General features: G+C 35.7%; 1 protein-coding gene across 1 annotated transcript; it reads right to left on the bottom strand.

Moving 5' to 3' along the window:
- Nucleotides 1-9,217: 9,217 nt before the first annotated feature.
- On the bottom strand, nt 9,218-10,151 carry LOC124225507 (olfactory receptor 52Z1-like). The gene is given in 2 exon segments (XM_046638198.1): nt 9,218-9,557; nt 9,559-10,151. Coding segments are annotated over 2 exon segments (879 nt in total). The 5' UTR covers nt 10,098-10,151.
- Nucleotides 10,152-19,834: the final 9,683 nt, after the last annotated feature.

The following is a 19,834-nucleotide window of genomic DNA, read 5'->3' as shown; positions in this document are numbered from 1 at the left end:
TTCTGCAGTGCCTTTTCTTCTATCTGCACCCTCTATATCAGTACCCAGTCAATGCATGAACCCCAATCTGCTTTGTGCTGGGGCCATCTGCCAATATATGGACATCTCCAGCATAGCCTTTCATACTTTTCTTTTGTCTCTGCAATACAGACACTCTCCCTCTTTGATTAGTCTGTCTATGATCTTGATTGTATGCTCATCTTCCAACAAAACTCACAGCAAGATCTGTATTATTGTGGGGTGCAGATCAATTTATTGAGCTTGAATTGGAGAAGAAATCTGCTAGCACAGATTGTAATGTTCCCTGGTGAATGTGTGGAGGAGGCATTATAAACATGGAATGAGGGATTTCCTAGCTTTAGAAAAACACAAGGAACTCAATAGATTTTAATTAAGCCCTCTTGGGTCCATCCACATCTAATATCCCTAAAAGCCTGTCTACAACTTGCAGAAATCTACTCTTTTTCCTCTTTTCTCTTTCCCCACGGGATAAATGTAGGGAAGTTAGTATATTCAAGTTTTCTCTTTATAAGCTGAGTTCCTTTTCTGATGTCCATATTTGCAAAAAAATGTTAAGTCCTCTTACATGTAGAGACATTCCTCTGCCAATAAATTTTATTTAAAGAAATATCTTTGTGTCCTTTCTTTTAACTAAGGCATTTCTGGAAAGAAAAATCTCTATCCATAATTCTCTTTTATCACACATTTAAATTTCATTCTCTAGCAGCCTCATTCCTCAGATTTTTAGTACATCGAAGCTATTTTTGCAAATTTAGTAATATTATCAGAATGACTAATTATGATGGACATTTTAAATCCTACTATATTGAGCTCTGAGCAAGTTTTTGCACATTTGTCTAAAGTTTTCTCCATCCTTTTCTTCATACCTTACTCCCTCTTTTCTTTTCATCCTCTCTTCCTTCTAAAAGCAGTTGTTACATGCCTCACATATATAAAGGCATCATACCATGTGCTCATAATGGAAAGAAAAAAGGGATACGATATATATATGCCTTCAAATTTCAGAGATATGGTGAGATGAATTAGTATGTCTTTTATCATGAGAATAAATGATAAGTTCTAAGAAAGACTTACGTACATGGTAACTTTCTCCTTGACATAGTTCACCTGGTTTCCAGACTTTATTATATGTAGCTAACCTTAAGAGGAACTTGAGATAATGTTGAGACATTGGTAAGTTTAGGAAGATTATTTTCAGTGGAATGGAGGAGGGCATTCATAATGGATTACAGTGAGAATAAGAGATAAAGATGAAAAAACAAGTTACCCTAAATACTCTTTGCAGAATTTCCTCTGTGAAGGAGAGTGAAACAAAGGCACTGCTTCATATTGAATGGAATTGATTCAGAGGTCATCTTGGCATCTGAGCTAATCTTCAGCCTATTCTTGAGTCAGAAACAAACTATTTAGATTAGTTTATCATTTTAGTTCCCTCCTCCTCTATTCTACTGATTGTATTGAAATTTTGATGCTCCCCCAAATTCTATTCTTTTGACCTTCAACTATACAAATTTGTTAATAATTCTATCCTCTCAAAATAAGTTAGTATTTAACTTTATTGTGCTAACTCCTAACAATATTTCTAGCTCATATTTTCTCACTCTGCTCCAGAAACGTACAGCCAGCGTATCTTATTCATTCATGCTGCACATCCTTTGAAAAATTACCCCTGATGACTTCATTTAATTGCAGGATAGGTAAACAATTTTCTCCCACTTTCTTGAAACCTTTGGAAACACCTTCACACCTAGATCAATACATACCTATTTTATTTCTTTTTGCCTTTTGGTTTGACTATTAAATATTCTATAAAGTTATCAATTCTAATTTGTTTTCCAAAAATATAGGTATTATTCATTAAGAATCATAGAGCAATATGGCAGTCCAGGTCTTCAGCAGAATAAAATCAATTAGATTTATTTTCTGTCCATCTCTTTTTTTAATAAAGCTGCTGCCGTTAAGAGATTTGTATTGCCAAAATCACTGAAAAACATCTGAATACAGAGTCGGAAATATATGTCCACACATAAGATCAATTGATTTTCCAAAACAACGTCAAAGTAATTCCATGGAGAAAGAATAGTATTTTTTACAAATAATCCTGAATCAACTTGACAGCTATAAAAAAATCAACCTTGCTACAAAACAAAAAGTAACTTGAAATGGATTATAAACCTAAACGTAAGATTTAAAATTATAAAATTGCTAGAAGAAAACATAACATTTTTTGTGAACGTGTATTAAGCAAAGATTTCTTAGAAAGGACCCAAAAGCATAAACCAGGAAAAATAAATCCATAAATTAGACTTCATCAAAAAAAATTCTTCTTTCAATGATGCTACTCAAGAGATTAAAATAAAGCCACAGACTTGGAGAACATATCACATATGTAGCCAGTTATTTGTATCCAAGATATATAAAAACACGTTTACAATAAATAAGACAAATTAGCTTTTCCCTAAAATATTTGTTTAGTAGCACTCCAAATCTTTTCCCCATCATGGGATTATATCAGAAGCACGGAAGAGAGCATAATGCTAAATTTACACTTATCTTCCCAAACCAGAAAAACTCAAGGAGGAAAAATTAACTAAAATATCTATAGAGCGTGAAATATTTCATATGTTTAGAAAGATTTGAAGTTGCTTCACATACACACAGAAAAAGATACAGATGGGGCATAAGCACATGAAAAGAGACTCAGCATCTTTAGTCATTGGAGAATGCAAATTAAATTCACAATGAGATGTAACTACAAACCAACTACAAAAGATTAAAATTAAAGACTAAGATTGATGATTTTTGATGATAATGATGAAAATCTAGAACTCTCATGCACTACTGGGAGGAATGTAAAATTGTATGGCTACCTTAGAAAGGAGGTTAATGTTTGCTTTAAAAGTTAACCTTACATGCAACATATGACCATGTAACCACACTCGTCGTATTTATCAAAAAGAAATAAAATAGTAGCCTGTGCAAGATTTTTACCCAAATAATCATAATAGTATTGTTCAAAATAGCCTAAAATTTTGGACATGTGGTTTCTTTTGAAAATACTGTAACATTGGAATTTTAATCCTAGTAGCTGAAAATTTACTGGAGCTGCATAGTTCCTGCCTTCTTCCTATAGGGAAAAGTATCTTCATTTTGCTTCAGACTTCACTGGTCTTTATTGTTTTACATCTATTCTGTTTTATTTTTGTAGTATTTCTCGCCCTATAAATATTTTAGTTCTTTTTTTTTTTTGGCTTTTCAGGTTTGAATGATAAACGTAACTTTAGCATCATGTTCTCTCTGTGCTACTGATAGCATCTCATACTGCAATCAAATTCAGTGAATTTTTGACACAGTTATTTTCTCTTTTCCTGCTAGAAATTGATGGAATACTTGCACTCATGCAACACTAATCAATAAATAAGAGACTGGAACTAATTAATTGTTAGACTTGCAGTTTCGTAGGGAGATTTGTACTGATTGAATCGGAGCTAAAGCAGGGATAACAAGAACTATAGCTTGAAATGTCACATCACATTCAGAGATTTCTATCTCACCAGGCTGTACTCTGATGACAGGACAGCAGGCCGACCATAAATCTAAATCTATGTGACACATCACTGCTTTTTACCAGTATTTCCTTGTTTCCTTATTGACTATTCTCTTCTTTACATGTATAAATTTGGGGCTTTTTATCTTCCTTTTCATAAATGAATGTGAGCAGAATTGATGTGTCATTTATAGGTGGAGGCATTAAAATTCTGGTATTTATTTTCCATATTTTTTTTTTCCCTGCAGAGCCTAATCTACGAGCTTCATATTGAAATAGTCAGAGGCTTCGTCAACTTCTCTCTTTGATAATTATATGAAGCAGAACTCCACCCTCCAGCCTCCATCCACAATGTAAACGTAGCATGAGATAGAGAGAAATTTATGTTTTAACCCACTGAGATTTGAAGACTATGATTACTGCAGCATAAACTAGTCTAAACTGGTGTGCAATAATGATGAGATGAGGCAGATTCTTGGTGAGATCCTAAGAGTAGATTAAGCCAATTATATCTAGGAACTAAACTGAGAATGAATAATATGCAATAAAATGTAATAAATAAAGTTTAGTTGCTCTTTTTAATATTACCTTATAATAATCATAAGAACCAATTTGCCCCATAGAATCTTAGAGGCTATGTCTGATGGTGTGGGGATTAAGTGTAAGACAATCTCTTAGTACCTAGAGTGGCGTCAAGTAGATACCCATTTTATAAAGATTCTCTTGAAGAAACTTTTAAATATCATTATTACACGACAAGAATTAGAAGAAACAGAGTTGAGAAAATTATGTCCTGATGAATCTCAAAGAGGAAAATGGTCTATTTAGTTGCCTGATATTCTTGAGATTCCAATTTCAAAATTAGATTTGAATTTTTAAGTTATGGGAACATTCATAATACAGTTGGTTAAAGAATGCATTTTTCAGTTGGATTGCCTAGATTTGAATCCAGATTCTGCCACTGACTGACTCTGTGATTTGGGGTGTGATCTTCGACTTTTCTGTTTCCATTTCCGTATCTGCACCATGTAGAAAATACTGATAATGGCTTCATATATTTGTTCTGTGGATTAAATGTTCTTGATCGACGTAAATCACTTAGTCTGGTAAACTCTATAGAGCTCTCATCAAATAAATTTATGACTTTATGATGTTTTTGAATTTAAAATTAGGATATAGAGCTACTATCAGGCAATGTGCAATTTGGCTGCATGATTCACATAATTTCATTCTCTTTGGGGGGAAAGCAATGACTATCATATAATAAAATCTAAGTACAGATTGAGCAAATTCTACTAGGAACCACACTAACTGCTTTATATGCATCACTTTGTTTAATCTTTAAACCATCAAAGCTAAACTCTATTTTATCCCCTATTTGTAAATGAGGAAATTAAATTCACACAGGTCAAATCAATAGCAAAGTCCCATTGATATTAATAGTGAGATAGCTAGAGTTTGGACACAAGTATGTCTGATTCAACTGTCCACCAGCAAATTGCAGACTTAATTCATGCAGGGGCCACTTTTTCTTTGTGTAATTTTGATAAACTTACATAAATTAACTTAGTTTTTTCATTTGCATAATTAGATTAGTATTGCTATCTAATTTAAAGGATTGTCACGGAGATTATCAGTAATTATTGTTATAGAATGGCTTCTGAACTACCTTGAAAAGTTAAGGACTAGGCTATTAAAGTCATCGTAGTCCATTTTTATGAGATTTGACTGAATTGAGCACTTTCAAAGATAGATATATAAAAAATTGATTAAAACAGTAAATTGAGTAGATTAGATAAAAGCAGAAAAGAAAGTAATATAAATGATGCCACCCATCAACTATACACTTACATTTGTTCTAGATAGGAATCTTTTTTTTTTTAGGAAGATTAGCCGTGAGCTAACTACTGCCAATCCTCTACTTTTTGCTGAGGAAGACTGGCCCTGAGCTAACATCCATGCCCATCTTCCTCCACTTTATACATGGGATGCCTACCACAGCATGGCTTTTGTCAAGCTGTGTCATGTCCGCACCCAGGATCCGAACAGGTGAACCCCGGACCGCCGAGAAGCGGAACGTGCGAACTTAACTGCTGTGCCACCGGGCCGGCCCCAGAATCTCTCTTAATTACTTGGTTGACTGGTGATCATCCAAGACTGTGTGGTTTATGAGGATACTCGTTGCAGTTTGTGGAAAGCCAAAATCACCTGGAAAAGAAAAAAATGAGCCCTCTAGGCCCTCTCTGGGAGAGTCATCTCAAATTGTTTCTTCTCTCTCTGCCCTCCTGTTGATCAGATGCACGTCTACTACTGAGTGATTCATGACAGCTACGGCTGTTACAGAAGTTGGGGCTTATGTTTTTTTAAGATGTTTCCTCCTAGAACCAGTATTTTCTGATTGCTGTGTTTTTCTAACTCATTAAAAATAAAATAGTTCCCTGAAGTCAAATATTTTTTACTGACCAAATCATTCTGATCAATTGAAAGTTATCTCTGCTTCATGACACACATTTAATGAAGATTTAATATCAATGCCGTTATTTTTTTATTTTTTATTAAAAAATTTAATTATGTAGAAAGTAAACAGACTATTATAATGAACCTCCATCTAGCCATCATTCTGCTTCCACAATTGTCAATATTATGCCATTCTTGTATCCTCTATACTGCCACCCCATAATGCATTATGCAACCTAATAATTATTGCTGTTATTATTATTATTTTATTATTATTTATAGGTTTTGAGGTAAATTTGGCATACATTGAGGTATGCTAATATTAGTTGTATCATTTTGGCAAGTGGATACAATCATGCAACTTACATCCCTAACACAGTATAGACCCTTTCCGTCTTCCTAGAAATTTCCTCATGTGTTTCCCCAGTCATTCTCTCACCTCTACACCCATAAGAAGTAACCAGTGTCCAGATGTTTTTCACATTAAATTAGTTATACTTGTTCTAAAACTTTATATAAAGTGAATAATACAATACACATTCTTTTGTGTCCTGATTCTTTACATTCACAAATATGTATCACTGTATTGCATGTCCCTGGGAACACAAACTGCCCCAGGACACATTCTACCTATTCCCAGGGGGAAAAAACAATTGCGTTGAATGTTCAGGGATTCAATAGACAAATGATGTCCTCACCAGGAAAAAGCCCAGGTTCCATGACTCCTTGTATAAGCTTACTTCAGAGTAATGACATTCTCTATTCTGCTAGGGAAAGTGTGGGGCTATTTTTCTTTTCTCCTTCTACTAAAGTTTGTAGCTCATTTATAAGCAATAAAAAACTATGGAATTTTTCCCATTTGCAAGGCTAATATCCAGGCTATAAGGTGTGATCCAAGTCCCTGTGTTCTTGGGATAGTATCTGTCTTGATTAGACCTCATCCTTCTATCTAGAGAGTGGATGAACAATACTATTGAGAAGTTCCATGGTTTTGATGCTATAAACAATGGAATTGACCACACTTAGGAAGAAGAAGTAGGCATTGGCCATGACAGTCTGCAAAGTTGAGGTAAATGCCATCCAAAGCAATGCAACAAGGAGAAGCTGATCATGGGGATACAGTATGAAAGCATAGCATAGCAGTGTGATATACATGCTTTGGGTGCCCTCCAGGGTCCTGCCTTAAATGCTATTCCTAGTACTGTGTGAAGAATCAGCACATAAGAAACCACAATGAACAATGATTCCAGCACAAATGTGAAGTTAATGACAATCAGACCCAGGATGCCATTGGGATGGTGTCTCCACAGAGTAATTTGATAGATCTGAGTAGAGAGAGTAAGAGTGTGTAAGGGTGTTGTGGCACAGAAAGGCAGACACTTCGAGAGAAAGAACAGTGGGAACATGAGCTTCACACTTCACAAAGCAATGGTGGTACAGGGAATTGTCAAGATGGTTGTGCAGTGCCGTGGGCTGTAGATGGTCGTAAAGTGGCCTACACATGTAGTCAGAAGGACACATGACCCCATGAAATAAAAGAGTTCATGAAAACATCTGGAGCAGACAACTACCAAAACTGATATCATTCATGCCAAAGAGGAAAATGGTTATCACAGGGTTCACGGTGGAAGCAGAGACATCAAGTTCAACAAAGGCCAGAATGGCCAGAAAGATGTATGTGAGTTGGTACAAAGCAGAGTCAATCTGGATGATATGAAGAATGATGCCATTTCCTAGGAGGATTTTGGTGTACAACAGGCAGAAGGAGATAGATGTCCAGATATGGTCTGCCTCTCGCCCTGGGCTGCCAACAAGAGTGAACATTATCAGTGTGAACTTAATGGAAACATTGGTGTGAACTTAATGGAAACATTGAAAATGTCATGATGAGAATTCATCCAAAGATATTGAGATGCATATAGGTAGTGGAAAATATAGATCTCTAGTCACTTACTGTACTGAGCTCCTGACAGTAATATTTAACACATTTCCTTACAAAAGAAACAGAAAACTTATTTCTTAAACAGGGACACACATAAACCACAGTGTGTGGAAGAGAAATCTGATTACATGTGTAGAAGTGTATTCCTAGATGGGCTACATGGCAAACACAGAAGTCACTAATAGAAATCTCTGCTGGGTCATTTATGGCAGTGAAAAGCAGTGATAACATGCAAAGAGATGACAGCTTCACTTGGAAATTGAGGACTGAAGGATTCGACAACTTTCTGTCATTTGTACGGGAGTGAAGTGTGTAATAAAAGCAATCTAACAGTCATCAGGAGAACTCAAGATTTTAACACTCAAGAGATTTGTGATCTTGGGGAAGCCACTTACATTATCTAAGATCCATGTATTTGAAGTAAACACAACAATAGTGATATAAGGTAATATATGTCAATTGTTTATCATTATGTATGGAGCATAATAAATATTTAATAAAAGTATCTGATTTTAGAATTCACATTTTAAGTTAAGAACAGGTGCAACATAATTAACTACAATATGATGGCTTCATGTTATTGGTCCACATATTTGCTGATTACAGTAGAAGTGTTTTATACTTCAGCTGAATTTCAACTGTCTATAAGAGAAGCTCAATTACTCACCCCTCACTTCCCATCTCTACACAGGAAAAGTGCATCTATGTTAAACTCTAAAATATATTTCCTTTTTCTCAGAGTTACCTTGATGTAACTTTTTTTTTTTTTAAAGATTTTATTTTTTTTTCCCCCCCAAAGGCCCCTGGTACATAGCTGTATATTCTTCGTTGTGGTTCCTTCTAGTTGTGGGATGTGGGATGCCGCCTCAGCGTGGCTTGATGAGCAGTGCCATGTTTGTACCCAGGATTCTAACCAACGGAACACTGGCTGCCTGCAGCAGAGAGCGCGAACTTAACCACTCGGCCACGGGGCCAGCCCCTACCTTGATGTATCTTTAAGAATAAATTAAAATGCATGATAATAGAATTCTAGGAGAATTGAGAATATCATTAATTTAAAGGTTTTTTTTCAAAATTTTTAGCTTTAGGAAAATGCATTGGAAACTTTGGAGGATCTTATCCTTTTAAGTGTGTTTGAAGGCTTTTTATGGATTTCATTTATTCCTATCCCTCATTGAAACAAACATTTAAACAGTGTGTGTGTATGTCCTTTATTCAGAAATACTCAATATTTAGCATTATTCTTAATTTTACCAACATGTGCTGATGGGAGTGAAAAGCAAAATCACTCGATCTTGAATCTGTTTGGTCTTTACCCCATAAATGATGGGGTTGAGCATAGGGGGCACTACCACATAGAGGTTGGCTACTAGGATATGGATGTGGTGAGGGATGGTTTTACTGCCAAAGCGATGGGCAAAAAATGAAAAGAATGCTGGGGCATAGAACATAAGTATGACACAGATGTGGGAACCACAGGTGTTAAGAGCCTTGAATCTGGAAGTCCAGGAGGCTATCTGAAAAACTGTGCAAAGGGTCATCGTGTACAACATGATAATGAACACTATATCCAATCCTGTGGACAGTAAAGCCGTAAATGATGTTGACATTGATATCATCACATGCCAATCTGGCAACGCCCATGTGCTCACAGTAGGAATGGGGAATGATGTTTCTCCCACAATATATAAGTCGGTGTACCAAGAAGATGAATGGAAAGCAGATGATAAAGCTCCTGAGCACAGCTGCTATGCCAATCTTCCCAATGACTGAGGAGGTTAAGATTGTGGTGTACCTCAGAGGGTAACAAATGGCCACATAGCGGTCGAATGCCATTGCCAGGAGAATAGCAGATTCTGACACAAAGATGAAATGTATGAAGAACATCTGGGATACACAGCTCCAAAAGGATATATACGTGGAATGGAACCAGAAGATGGCCAGCATCTTGGGGACTGTGGCTGTAGAGAGCAGGACATCTGCTAAGGCCAGCATGGAAAGGAAGAGATACATGGGCTCCTGGAGACTGCGCTCAGTCATGACAAGGAAGATCAAGAAGATATTGCCTATGACAGCCACGATATACATAGAACAGATAGGGATGGAGATCCAGGTGTGAAAATCTTCCATTCCTGGGATTCCAGTCAAGATATACCACACATTCTGAGGATGTGTGTGATTGTAAAAGAAAGGAGCCATCTATGGCTGCATATTCCAGGCCTAGTACCTTTAATGAGAGACCTCCAGGCTGACTGAGGATTCAGGAGCACTACCTTAGACTGAATGACGTCGGATTGCTTTTTTTCACCAATATGTTCTTTGTGAAAGGACAGTGAGATAGATTAACTGGCCAAAAATTACTCTGACTCCCTCCATGGAAGAATTACATCTTGTATCTTGAAAAAAATAATAGTTAGCATTTAATAAATGCTTAATATGTCATATTACTTTACATATGTTAACTTATTAAATCTTCACAATAGCCTGTTGAAAAGACCTTTACAATAATCCATGACATAGATAATGTTATTATTCCCAGAGATGAAAAAAAAAGCCCCAGAGAATTTCAGTCTCTTTTCCTAGGTCCCATTGGATTCAAAGTCAGGCAGGGTAAAATCTCTGATCTTAACCAACATCCAATACTACCTATAAAAATAAAACTAGATATAAAAACATGTCATCAAATTATTCACTGATCATAACCCTGAGTAAAATAGACACATGTGAAATTGAATTGTACTGCTTATGGAAGAGGAAGGGAATTAGATTTTCACAAAATAGATTGCAAACAATATGGCATATATGCCATCTTCAACATTAGTTAACCACTGACTTGATGCTAAGTTCTATGTTAAACATTAATGACACACAGGTGAATTAAATTGATCCCTGTCTGTTAATCAATATATTCCTTAAAATTGTAGGATGAACATTAAAAACCTAAACTATTTTAAAGGCCAAATTGAATTGAGTTCTTGAATGGATATGCCTAGCACGTGGTGAATGAATAATATTCTATCCCACTTGGGTCACTGATTGATAATTAGACCATATAGTATATATTTCAAAATACCACCAGCAGATGACAATGTTTTCATATTATAAAGCAGGGGTCCATAGTCCTTCAATAAAATGGACAGAGGGTAATTTACTGATTACTATTCATCTGGAGTTCCAAAAGAATGTGGATAGAAGCAAGGGAGATGTTGGGTGAAAACGCAAGCTAGGAGATGCAACTGCAGGGTAGGCTGGATATGTGTGTGTGTGTGGTTTTCATATAAACATAGGACCCCAGCCCCGATTCCCAAATAAAATCTAGCTAAACTCTTTATTTTCTGAGGTGATACATGGGCTTAAGGAATGACTGCTTCTTCATCCCTTGATTCTGCTGTAGTTCAGTATGCTAATCATTTGACGGTATAGTTCTACTACTTTTATTTTTTATTAGGTATTCAGTATTCTGACCCTCATTTTATATGATTGAAATATTTGGACCTCATTTTTTGAGTTACAGTTTAGAACATATAATACTCAAATGGTCAGCCCATTAGGCCTTTTCTTAAGTTCATATACAAGTCTTTAAAAATACTATAATAAAATATTGAGATGCTTAAGTCTATGGATCTATTTTAATTACATAAACCAATTGTTCAGCCATTTAACATATAGCTTAAGTTAGTTTGAAGTTTCTTTTAAGTGGGATTGTGTGTTCAGAGAGTGACGGAAAAGATTAATTTGGGAGCATGCCTGACATAGATCCATGCCAGAGCCAAGTGTGTGAGTCAAGTGTAGTTATGGGGAAGGGGCTTATGTGAGTGGAGCTTCCTAAGGACATTAGAGGTGGGGGTGAGAAGAGTCTGAGTGATAGAAAGAAACACAGAAATGGAGGTGGGAGAGAAGGAAAACAAAAATCAGATTTTTCTTCTAAGTGATCTTTTGGTGACAGCGGTGATCGTCTGCGACACCAGTGATCTGTTTCGTTCTATTTGCCATTGTTTTGAGTGTAGCATTATCACCTTCAGTTACCTAATTCATAGGCCTGGGGCTCCTGGAAGCATTATTTTATAATATTACTGATAGAGTATTCTGACCGAATCGTGGGTATACGGACAGAGGCATCACGTTCTTAATAAAAATATGTGTTTCTGGGGCCACATAGAATTGGATTTAAATACTGGTTACCTCATATTGTGATTGTATGAACATTAAAAAGTTACTTAATTTGGAGGTTAATTTTCCTTTATAAAATATCTAAAATTAAGCACCAATTAAAAATGTGCATCAATTCCGAAGGTAATATTTTAGATGGTTGCTATATAAATCAGATAAATTTCTATCCAAACAACAGTTGAAAAATTACCAGTATTAAGATCAAAATAATTGTTACTTGAACAAGTTTAATTTTCTGAACTTCAGGCTTATGATCCACTAAACAGAGATTGAACTAGTTTAGGGTATTCATAAAGGCAAAGATATTTTCTTACATTGAGCATATAGTATCAATTTGTAATTTTCTCCCAAAATCTGTTGCTTACCTTTATAAAATGCAAGCAGTTCAGCATAGTGATGAGCACTTGGGCTTAGAAATGGAGATTTATTCTTGCCCCATCACCAATGTAACATCTTTGTTATATAGGGAAAAGAGTTAAAATCCCTGAGTTTCAGCTTCTTAATCTATGCCTAGCCTACCACCTGATATATAAGGAATATTCAGTAAATTCTATGGAAAAATTGATGGACATATTCATGTATGTGTACATATATATATTATCTTTAACTACTGAACTTGTTTAACCACTGAGCCTTGTTTTTAACTACAAGAATGCATCTAAGTACAACATTCAGATCTGCATATCAAGAAAAATGACCATTGCATAAACACATGCTAAAAGGGGAAAAATACATAAAAAAGAGCACAAAGAGATACTACAATAGCAGACCAAGTCAGATTAAAGCCATGTCCAATACATCATAGATCAGGGTTCAGGAAAATGCAAGATGATTGCGTTCTAGGAAGAATGAGCAGCTTCTGCAGTTTCCTGACTTTTTTTTCTGGTGTCTTTTTCTACGTGTCTTCACTGAGCATAAATCAGTTTACCTACCCATATTTTCTAGGGTCCTGAAGATATATAACTTGTTGAGTGGAGAAAAAATAAGAGCAAGGAGATGCCCAAAACACAAATAGGAAACCTGGAATGGTCTATTTATATCTCCTTCTAGGCATCTCTCAGGCCCAAGATCTTCAGCCCCCAGAGGATTAAATTTTACTCCCCTCGTGCAAAGAGATGGCCTAGAGCTGGCTCTGGTCTCTCCTCAGGGAGATCTACCCCGGCTTTCTATCCCTCTACAATTTGTCCATTTTTTCCTCTGATAAGTGCTCTTGGAGCTTATCCGGAGTGTTAACCCAAGTTAACACATACCTACAGCTAAATATTCAAGTTTATTTTTCATGTCAGAGACTGATGCTATGGCAGTGACATCCTGTTCCCATGGAGGCATCTGCAAACATAAGTTGTCAATGCCACGTGTGGAAGATTTGTACACTTCTTAGAAGATACCTTAAACTGCATTCTGTCATCTTATTTATCCTGAAATTTTAAGGCTCCTTAGTTTCCTCTCTTCCATTGGTCACACAGTAGGGTTAGTCATCATCAGAGGAGTCCAGAAATACCATCAGCCACTATAGAGATCCCTTTCATTTTTTTAAAGGACACTTTATTGAGGGATCCAGAAGGAGGAAAGGAGAAATAAAGACAAATTCCATTATATTCATGGGATTCAAAACTGACTCCATGTGGATTTTGGGATTGGTGGAGAAAGATGTTTTAGCATCAATTTCTTTTACATAGAAGCTTCCTAATATCCATGATTTACTGGTAATTACCAGGAACTTCTTGAGAACCTTTTTCACTTATATTAATATAACTTTCCTATAAATATGATGACTGACTATCAGCTGACCTTGATTAGACAATCAATGACAGGTAAGTGCCCAAATCCCTCAATAACTTATCTAGACACCTGAGCTCCCTGGCTGAGAGAAGCTGTATCTTGTTACACACTGTGAGTGCTATACGGAGAGACACTAAATGTTCCCTGCATTTCAAACGTTTTTCATCCCAAGGTCTTAAAACCATAAATGATAGTTAACCTGATAGTTTCTCCTTGCAGTTTTGGATATAAAAAAGGAGAAGTACTTATCCTGCCTATCCTTGGGAAAAAAATTAAAGGAATCAAATTATATTAGATGAAAAGAGATTGAGGAAGAACAGTGAGGAATCAGGTAACAATATAAATTGGCCTCTGCCCTTGATTGTCTAGTGGTGACCAGAAGAACAAAGAATAGGATCTACAGGTGGAGGCAGTAGGCTCTACTGAAGACTTATTCTGATATTTCTAAGTCTGGGGAATCTACGATCTAGCTGTCCCATCCACTTGAAGAGTTATGCATTACTTTTTGATCAAAGTGTTTTGGCAGATAATGATCTCACATACACATAATAAGCAAGAAGGCATAAACTGTTACTAGTTTAAAACCCACTTCCAGTAATATCCTACAAAGATGGATTAATTACTATCCATGCCTTTCAATACATTTAGTTTCTGTCTATAATCCATTATCTGAAATCCTTAGGCCACATCTTTTAGGAAAATAATTTTCCATGTTTTAGAAAAATTGATATTAGTTAACAAAATCATAGGGGTCTAAATGAGTACCTCATAATCAAATAGATTGATATTATTTCAAAGAACATAGGAATATTTAATTATGTAGGATAAATAAAGATGATAAACATCACCACATCAGTTCGCGTCAGGTTTTGCAATCACTTTAGGTCAGGTTGTGCAGCCAAAAGCTTCAGGTTTCAAAGTTCTATGGATTTCAAGAGAATGGATAAGGGATTGTGGCCCTGAAACGAAATAGTGCTAGAAATTCCATGGGCCATGGCTTTCTTTTCTGTAAATTAAGGATGTTGAACTGGTTGAAATTTTAGCTCTAAATCTGCTTTAACATTTGAGATTATCCACACTAAGCCTACATGGCTGTTTTATGGACAAGATAGAGTTCTGAATGTGGGTACCTCAGCCAAAACACGAGAGGGAGAGATTCTAATGAAAGCCATAGGGCCTGAATATGGAAAGATTGTAAAGGAATCTCAGATACTCCTTCTTTTGGACAGCTAATTTAAACATAACTGGATCCCTGCTTTTTTCTCATTTATGAGCTAATGCAGCTGGAAGCTGGTATTAGGAAAGAAGGCAAAACTATTTACTTATTTCTTTTTCATTGGTAGGATGTAGAGTTTCTCAGTGGTTGGGAGCAGCATTTCTGAAGCATTGAACTTTTCTCAAAATAATCTGTTCTGCCACATTGAGGAGTAGCTTCAGCAACAGCCCCTATTCTGTCCATTTGGAGTTATTAAAACACTTAGGTAAAGACATTTGTCTAGAAATAATTACAAATGTAGCATCTCTTAGATTAGCTAATAACAATCTTTTTGAGGAGGAATATACCAGGACCTTCCTTAAGGAGCTTTGTGCTTTTTCTAATATATCAAAATATCTGTCCTGTACATAGACAGATTTGCATACAGGCCAACAGATTTAATCCTTTCTTTTGTCTTATTTTTTTCAATTTACTGTATTTTATTAGATTTTGTTTAATTACAAGAGTAATGCATGCCCATTACAATGAATCAAACAACATGGCACACATAAGGCAAACTTTAATAATCTTTCCTTCTTTTCTATGACATTCAAAGTGATCAGGGTAGGATGAATTATTTCACTTCTTTCTTTATGATCAGAGACATGAAAACCTTATGTAAGTGTGTGTTATCACAATAGGAAGATAATACCTGTTTTATTTAGCAACTTAATTATTTTTTGCTTAATAAATAATAGACAATCCCCAATTCAATAAATATTAATCTATTTCATTGTTTGTAACAGTTGGGCAATAATAAGTAGATGGATGTACCATGATTTATTCATTATTTGTCTTTTCCTGACCATTCAGATTTGATTGAGGAATACTTATCAAGGGAGAAGGATACAATAGAACATATGGGTGGATTTTTTCAAAAATAATTAAGGTATGTTGAACAGAGTAATTGGTGGAGAATGATGAGTACAATTAAAGGAAATGCATTAGGTAATATAGTGTGCGGAAGGAATTTGATTAGTTGTTTTTAACATTTATAGTAGTGTTCTTGTATGTTGTAGGAATATTTGGTATGTTACTTAGTAGAAATAAGCACCCCAAACTTGAAGATTGAAGAAAATATGACTTGATAGACATATGAAGATGTATAAAGATACTAAGAACAAAGTGCAGCCTCACAAAGTGAGGTTTATGGACTCACTATAATGAGAAAGACAGCACACCAAAGAACCAGAGGGCGTTTCCCTAATCAAAGAAAATGATAGAGCTACTATTGGATTCTGGGGAAGGATTAGATTGAACTAAATTTCAAATAAATCGACAGTTTTTTTTACAGCTTTATTGAAGTATATTTGATATACAAAAAGCTGCACATATTTAATGTATAGAATTTTACAATATGGTGTTTTGTGCTTAAGAGGGTAGATCTTATGTTATGTGTTCTTACCACAACAAAAAAACAAGCACAAAGGAAGAAAAGAAGACTTTTAGAGGTGATGGACATGTTTATCACCTTGATTGTGGTGTTGGTATCATGGGGGTATGAGCATGTCCAAACTCATCAAATAAAGCCCTTTTTTTAATAGACTCAAAGCAAAGCAGGAATGTATAAAGAGGTCAACGTCAGGTCTGAACTATAAAGTGCAGTGTGGAAGGTTGTGTCCAGGTATCCTGTTTTAGACGCTCTGCACCTGAAATGTGTACTAAGGCTGCTTCTCTGTTTTGAATTGACATATATCTTCTAGGCAAGGTGGGAAGTTTCATTCTTACTGATATAATTTTAAACAGCAACAGTTCTGATAGTTTATGATTTTAGAGAACAAAGTTTCTCAGTGAGTAAGAAATCAGTAGTTACCCAAAGAAGGGAATTGTTACGCATTACAGCTGCAGCATGCCCTTGGAAGAAATACAGTTTGCTGTTAACTTTGCAGATGACTGCATCTGTCATTTTTATTCTAGCCTGATGAATGGAAAGGTGGATGTTTATTTTCTCAATCTGAGCTTTTTTTTTTAATGCTTCCTCAGGTCTAGTAACTTTTCTCTAAATGCATTAAAATTTTCTAGGTTGTTTGCTCAAGTTATAAAATAAGGCCTTTCAATGTAAAGATTAAAGTTTTAATTTTGTTTCCAGAAATACTTCTTAAGTTATAATTTTAATTTTAGTTTTGTTTTATGGTTTCGTGTTGATTTTTTTTATTTTCCAGAGAATCTGTTTATATGTGTATAAAACCTTTTTGCCTTTTCTGTATCTATTACTAACCCTTACACTATTTTTTTTCCTCTTGATTATTATCTTTTTTCAATTTCTAGTACTATATTTTCACTATTCTCTTGTGGACACCATGGAAGGTAATCTGAGAAAAGGAGTGTAATCACTTTTTCCCTCATCTGTGTGTGTGTGCCATTGCTGTCATCGGTGATGAAGTCTCCCCTTGAATCTGGAATTCAAGATAGTTATTTTAACCAAATAATGTGGGAGGAATGAGGGTTGTTCTTGAGTTATTGAGCCAGAGTAATAAGAAGATTGGTGACTTCTGCTTAGTTTCTAATCCAAAGCCAGGCGCCAATGTTAGAAACATGACTCCACTGAGATCACCATCAGATGACGTTAAGTTATCCATATGGAGAGAGTGTGGCTAGCAGAGCAGCACCCAGGCGTCAGACACATGAAAAAAGTCTTTGTGGGCCTTCCATCTGAGCCCAGTTCCTAGCTGAATGCTGCCTACCAAATGACCACAGCCAGTTCCTTGTGAAGCAGAACCATATTGTCAAGCGCTACCTGAATTAGTGACCTACAGAATTTTCAGAAACAAGAAATCATTGTTGTTTGGAGATACTAAGTTTTAGGGTGATGTGTTACACAACAGATGACAACTGTAATGTAGCAATTATTTCTAATATGATTTTTTCCCTTCAATTTCTATCCCAATTTCGAGCAATTCTTAAATCATATCATCCAATTTTTGTCCATTTCTAAGTTTTTTATTTTCTTATTTTATTCCCATATCTACAAATTATTCATGAAGATAATTACTTTATGGTGAAGGAATATATTGTAGTTTTTTCTATGATGTGTGAGTGTGTGTGTGTGAGTGCGTGTGTGTGTGTGTAGTTTCAGGTGGGGAAAATAAAACATTCATCAATAGAAACATTTTAATTTCAATTTTCTACTTTTCATACAAACTCTCCATTTGAAACGTCTTGTGTTTTCCTGGAATAGCAATATCAGTTGTATGTAGAAGAGTAAGGTGTCTTCCTAGTTCTTCGTTTTAACTGACACCCATTTCTGTCGGTGGAGTGAATGGCAGCGCCTTCATTCTATGCTGCTAATTTTGGTTTGGACACGGCTGCTGTGTCTTTTCTTCTTGTCACTTAGTTGTGTTCCTGCTGGTTCTTTAATTTCAGCTTCTTGCTTCCTTCTTCTCCACAACCAAGCCTCCAAATGACTCCTTCACTTTCCCAGTATTGTTCCCCCGACACAAAATCAACACTTTCTCAAGACTGCTTTTAAGCCTTTTTCATGCACCTTTAATCATTTCTTTTAATTCCCCAGTTGGAGATGTCTGATACAAAATGTCTCAGATCTTTTCTCACTGTTTTACACCATTGGGGTAATAACTCTCTCTTTTTAGTGTGTTTGTAGGCGAGGGGGTGGTATTATCAGTGTTTCGCTAACAGTCATCTGCTGCTCCCCAATCTTCTTCTTTCCCTGCACAGTCTGTGTTCTAGTGTGGATTCCGGTACACACAGGCTCTGAAGGTTTGGGATTGTTTATTTCCCTATATGTAAAAATAGGAGTGGTTATGTTTGCCCTTCTTTTGATCATTATGGGTCAAAGAAGTTGGGGTGAATGTGTAGACATATTCAGATATTAGTAACTACCAATATCTTTCAGGAGCCCAGTAGCTTCCTTCAAAATTTGGAAGGGATTTCATGCTATCTTCTAGATCTCTGTGTTGCTGTTGAAATTACAAGTACCATTCTGCTCTCTGATCCTCCAGATATAAGCTATTGGTTTACTTATATATTCATTTTCCTTTTGAAGTTATTAGTATGTCCTAACTCCCATGTTGTATTTAAGATTTAATTATTATGTGTCTAAGTGTGAATTTTTCATTTTTAAAATGATTGCTGAACCAATGTTGATACATTATTGTCAGCCAAAGTCTGCAGTTTACCTTACAGTTCACTCATTCTGTTTACAGGTCTATGGTTTCGGCAAATATGTAATGTCATATAGCCACCATTACAGTATCATACGGAATACTTTCACTTCCCTAAAAATCTCCTGTGCTCCACCTATTCCTCCCTCCCTCCCTCTCCCCAAACCCATGGCAACTACTGATATTTATACTATTTATATAGTTAAACCTCTTCCAGAACGTCATACAGTTGACGCCCTATAAACATGTAGCCTTCTCTGGAAGATTTCTTTCACTTAGCAATATACATTTAAGGTTTTTCCATGTATTTTCACAGTTTGATAGTTCTTTGGTTTTTTTAATCAAATAATAAGATTCCATTGCATGAATGTACTACAGTTTGTTTACCTGTGTATCTTACTTGCTTCCAATTTTTGGCAATTATAAATAAAGCTCTATAAACATTCTTGTGCATGCCTTTGTGTGAACAGAAGTTTTCAACTCATTTGGGTAAGATGTGTAGGTGTGTGGTTGCTGGATCACATGGTAAGATTAAACTG

The sequence above is a fragment of the Equus quagga genome, chromosome 14 (genome assembly GCF_021613505.1).
Source record: "Equus quagga isolate Etosha38 chromosome 14, UCLA_HA_Equagga_1.0, whole genome shotgun sequence".
NCBI classification, from domain to species: domain Eukaryota; kingdom Metazoa; phylum Chordata; class Mammalia; order Perissodactyla; family Equidae; genus Equus; species Equus quagga.
This window is presented reverse-complemented; position numbering and strand designations above follow the sequence as displayed.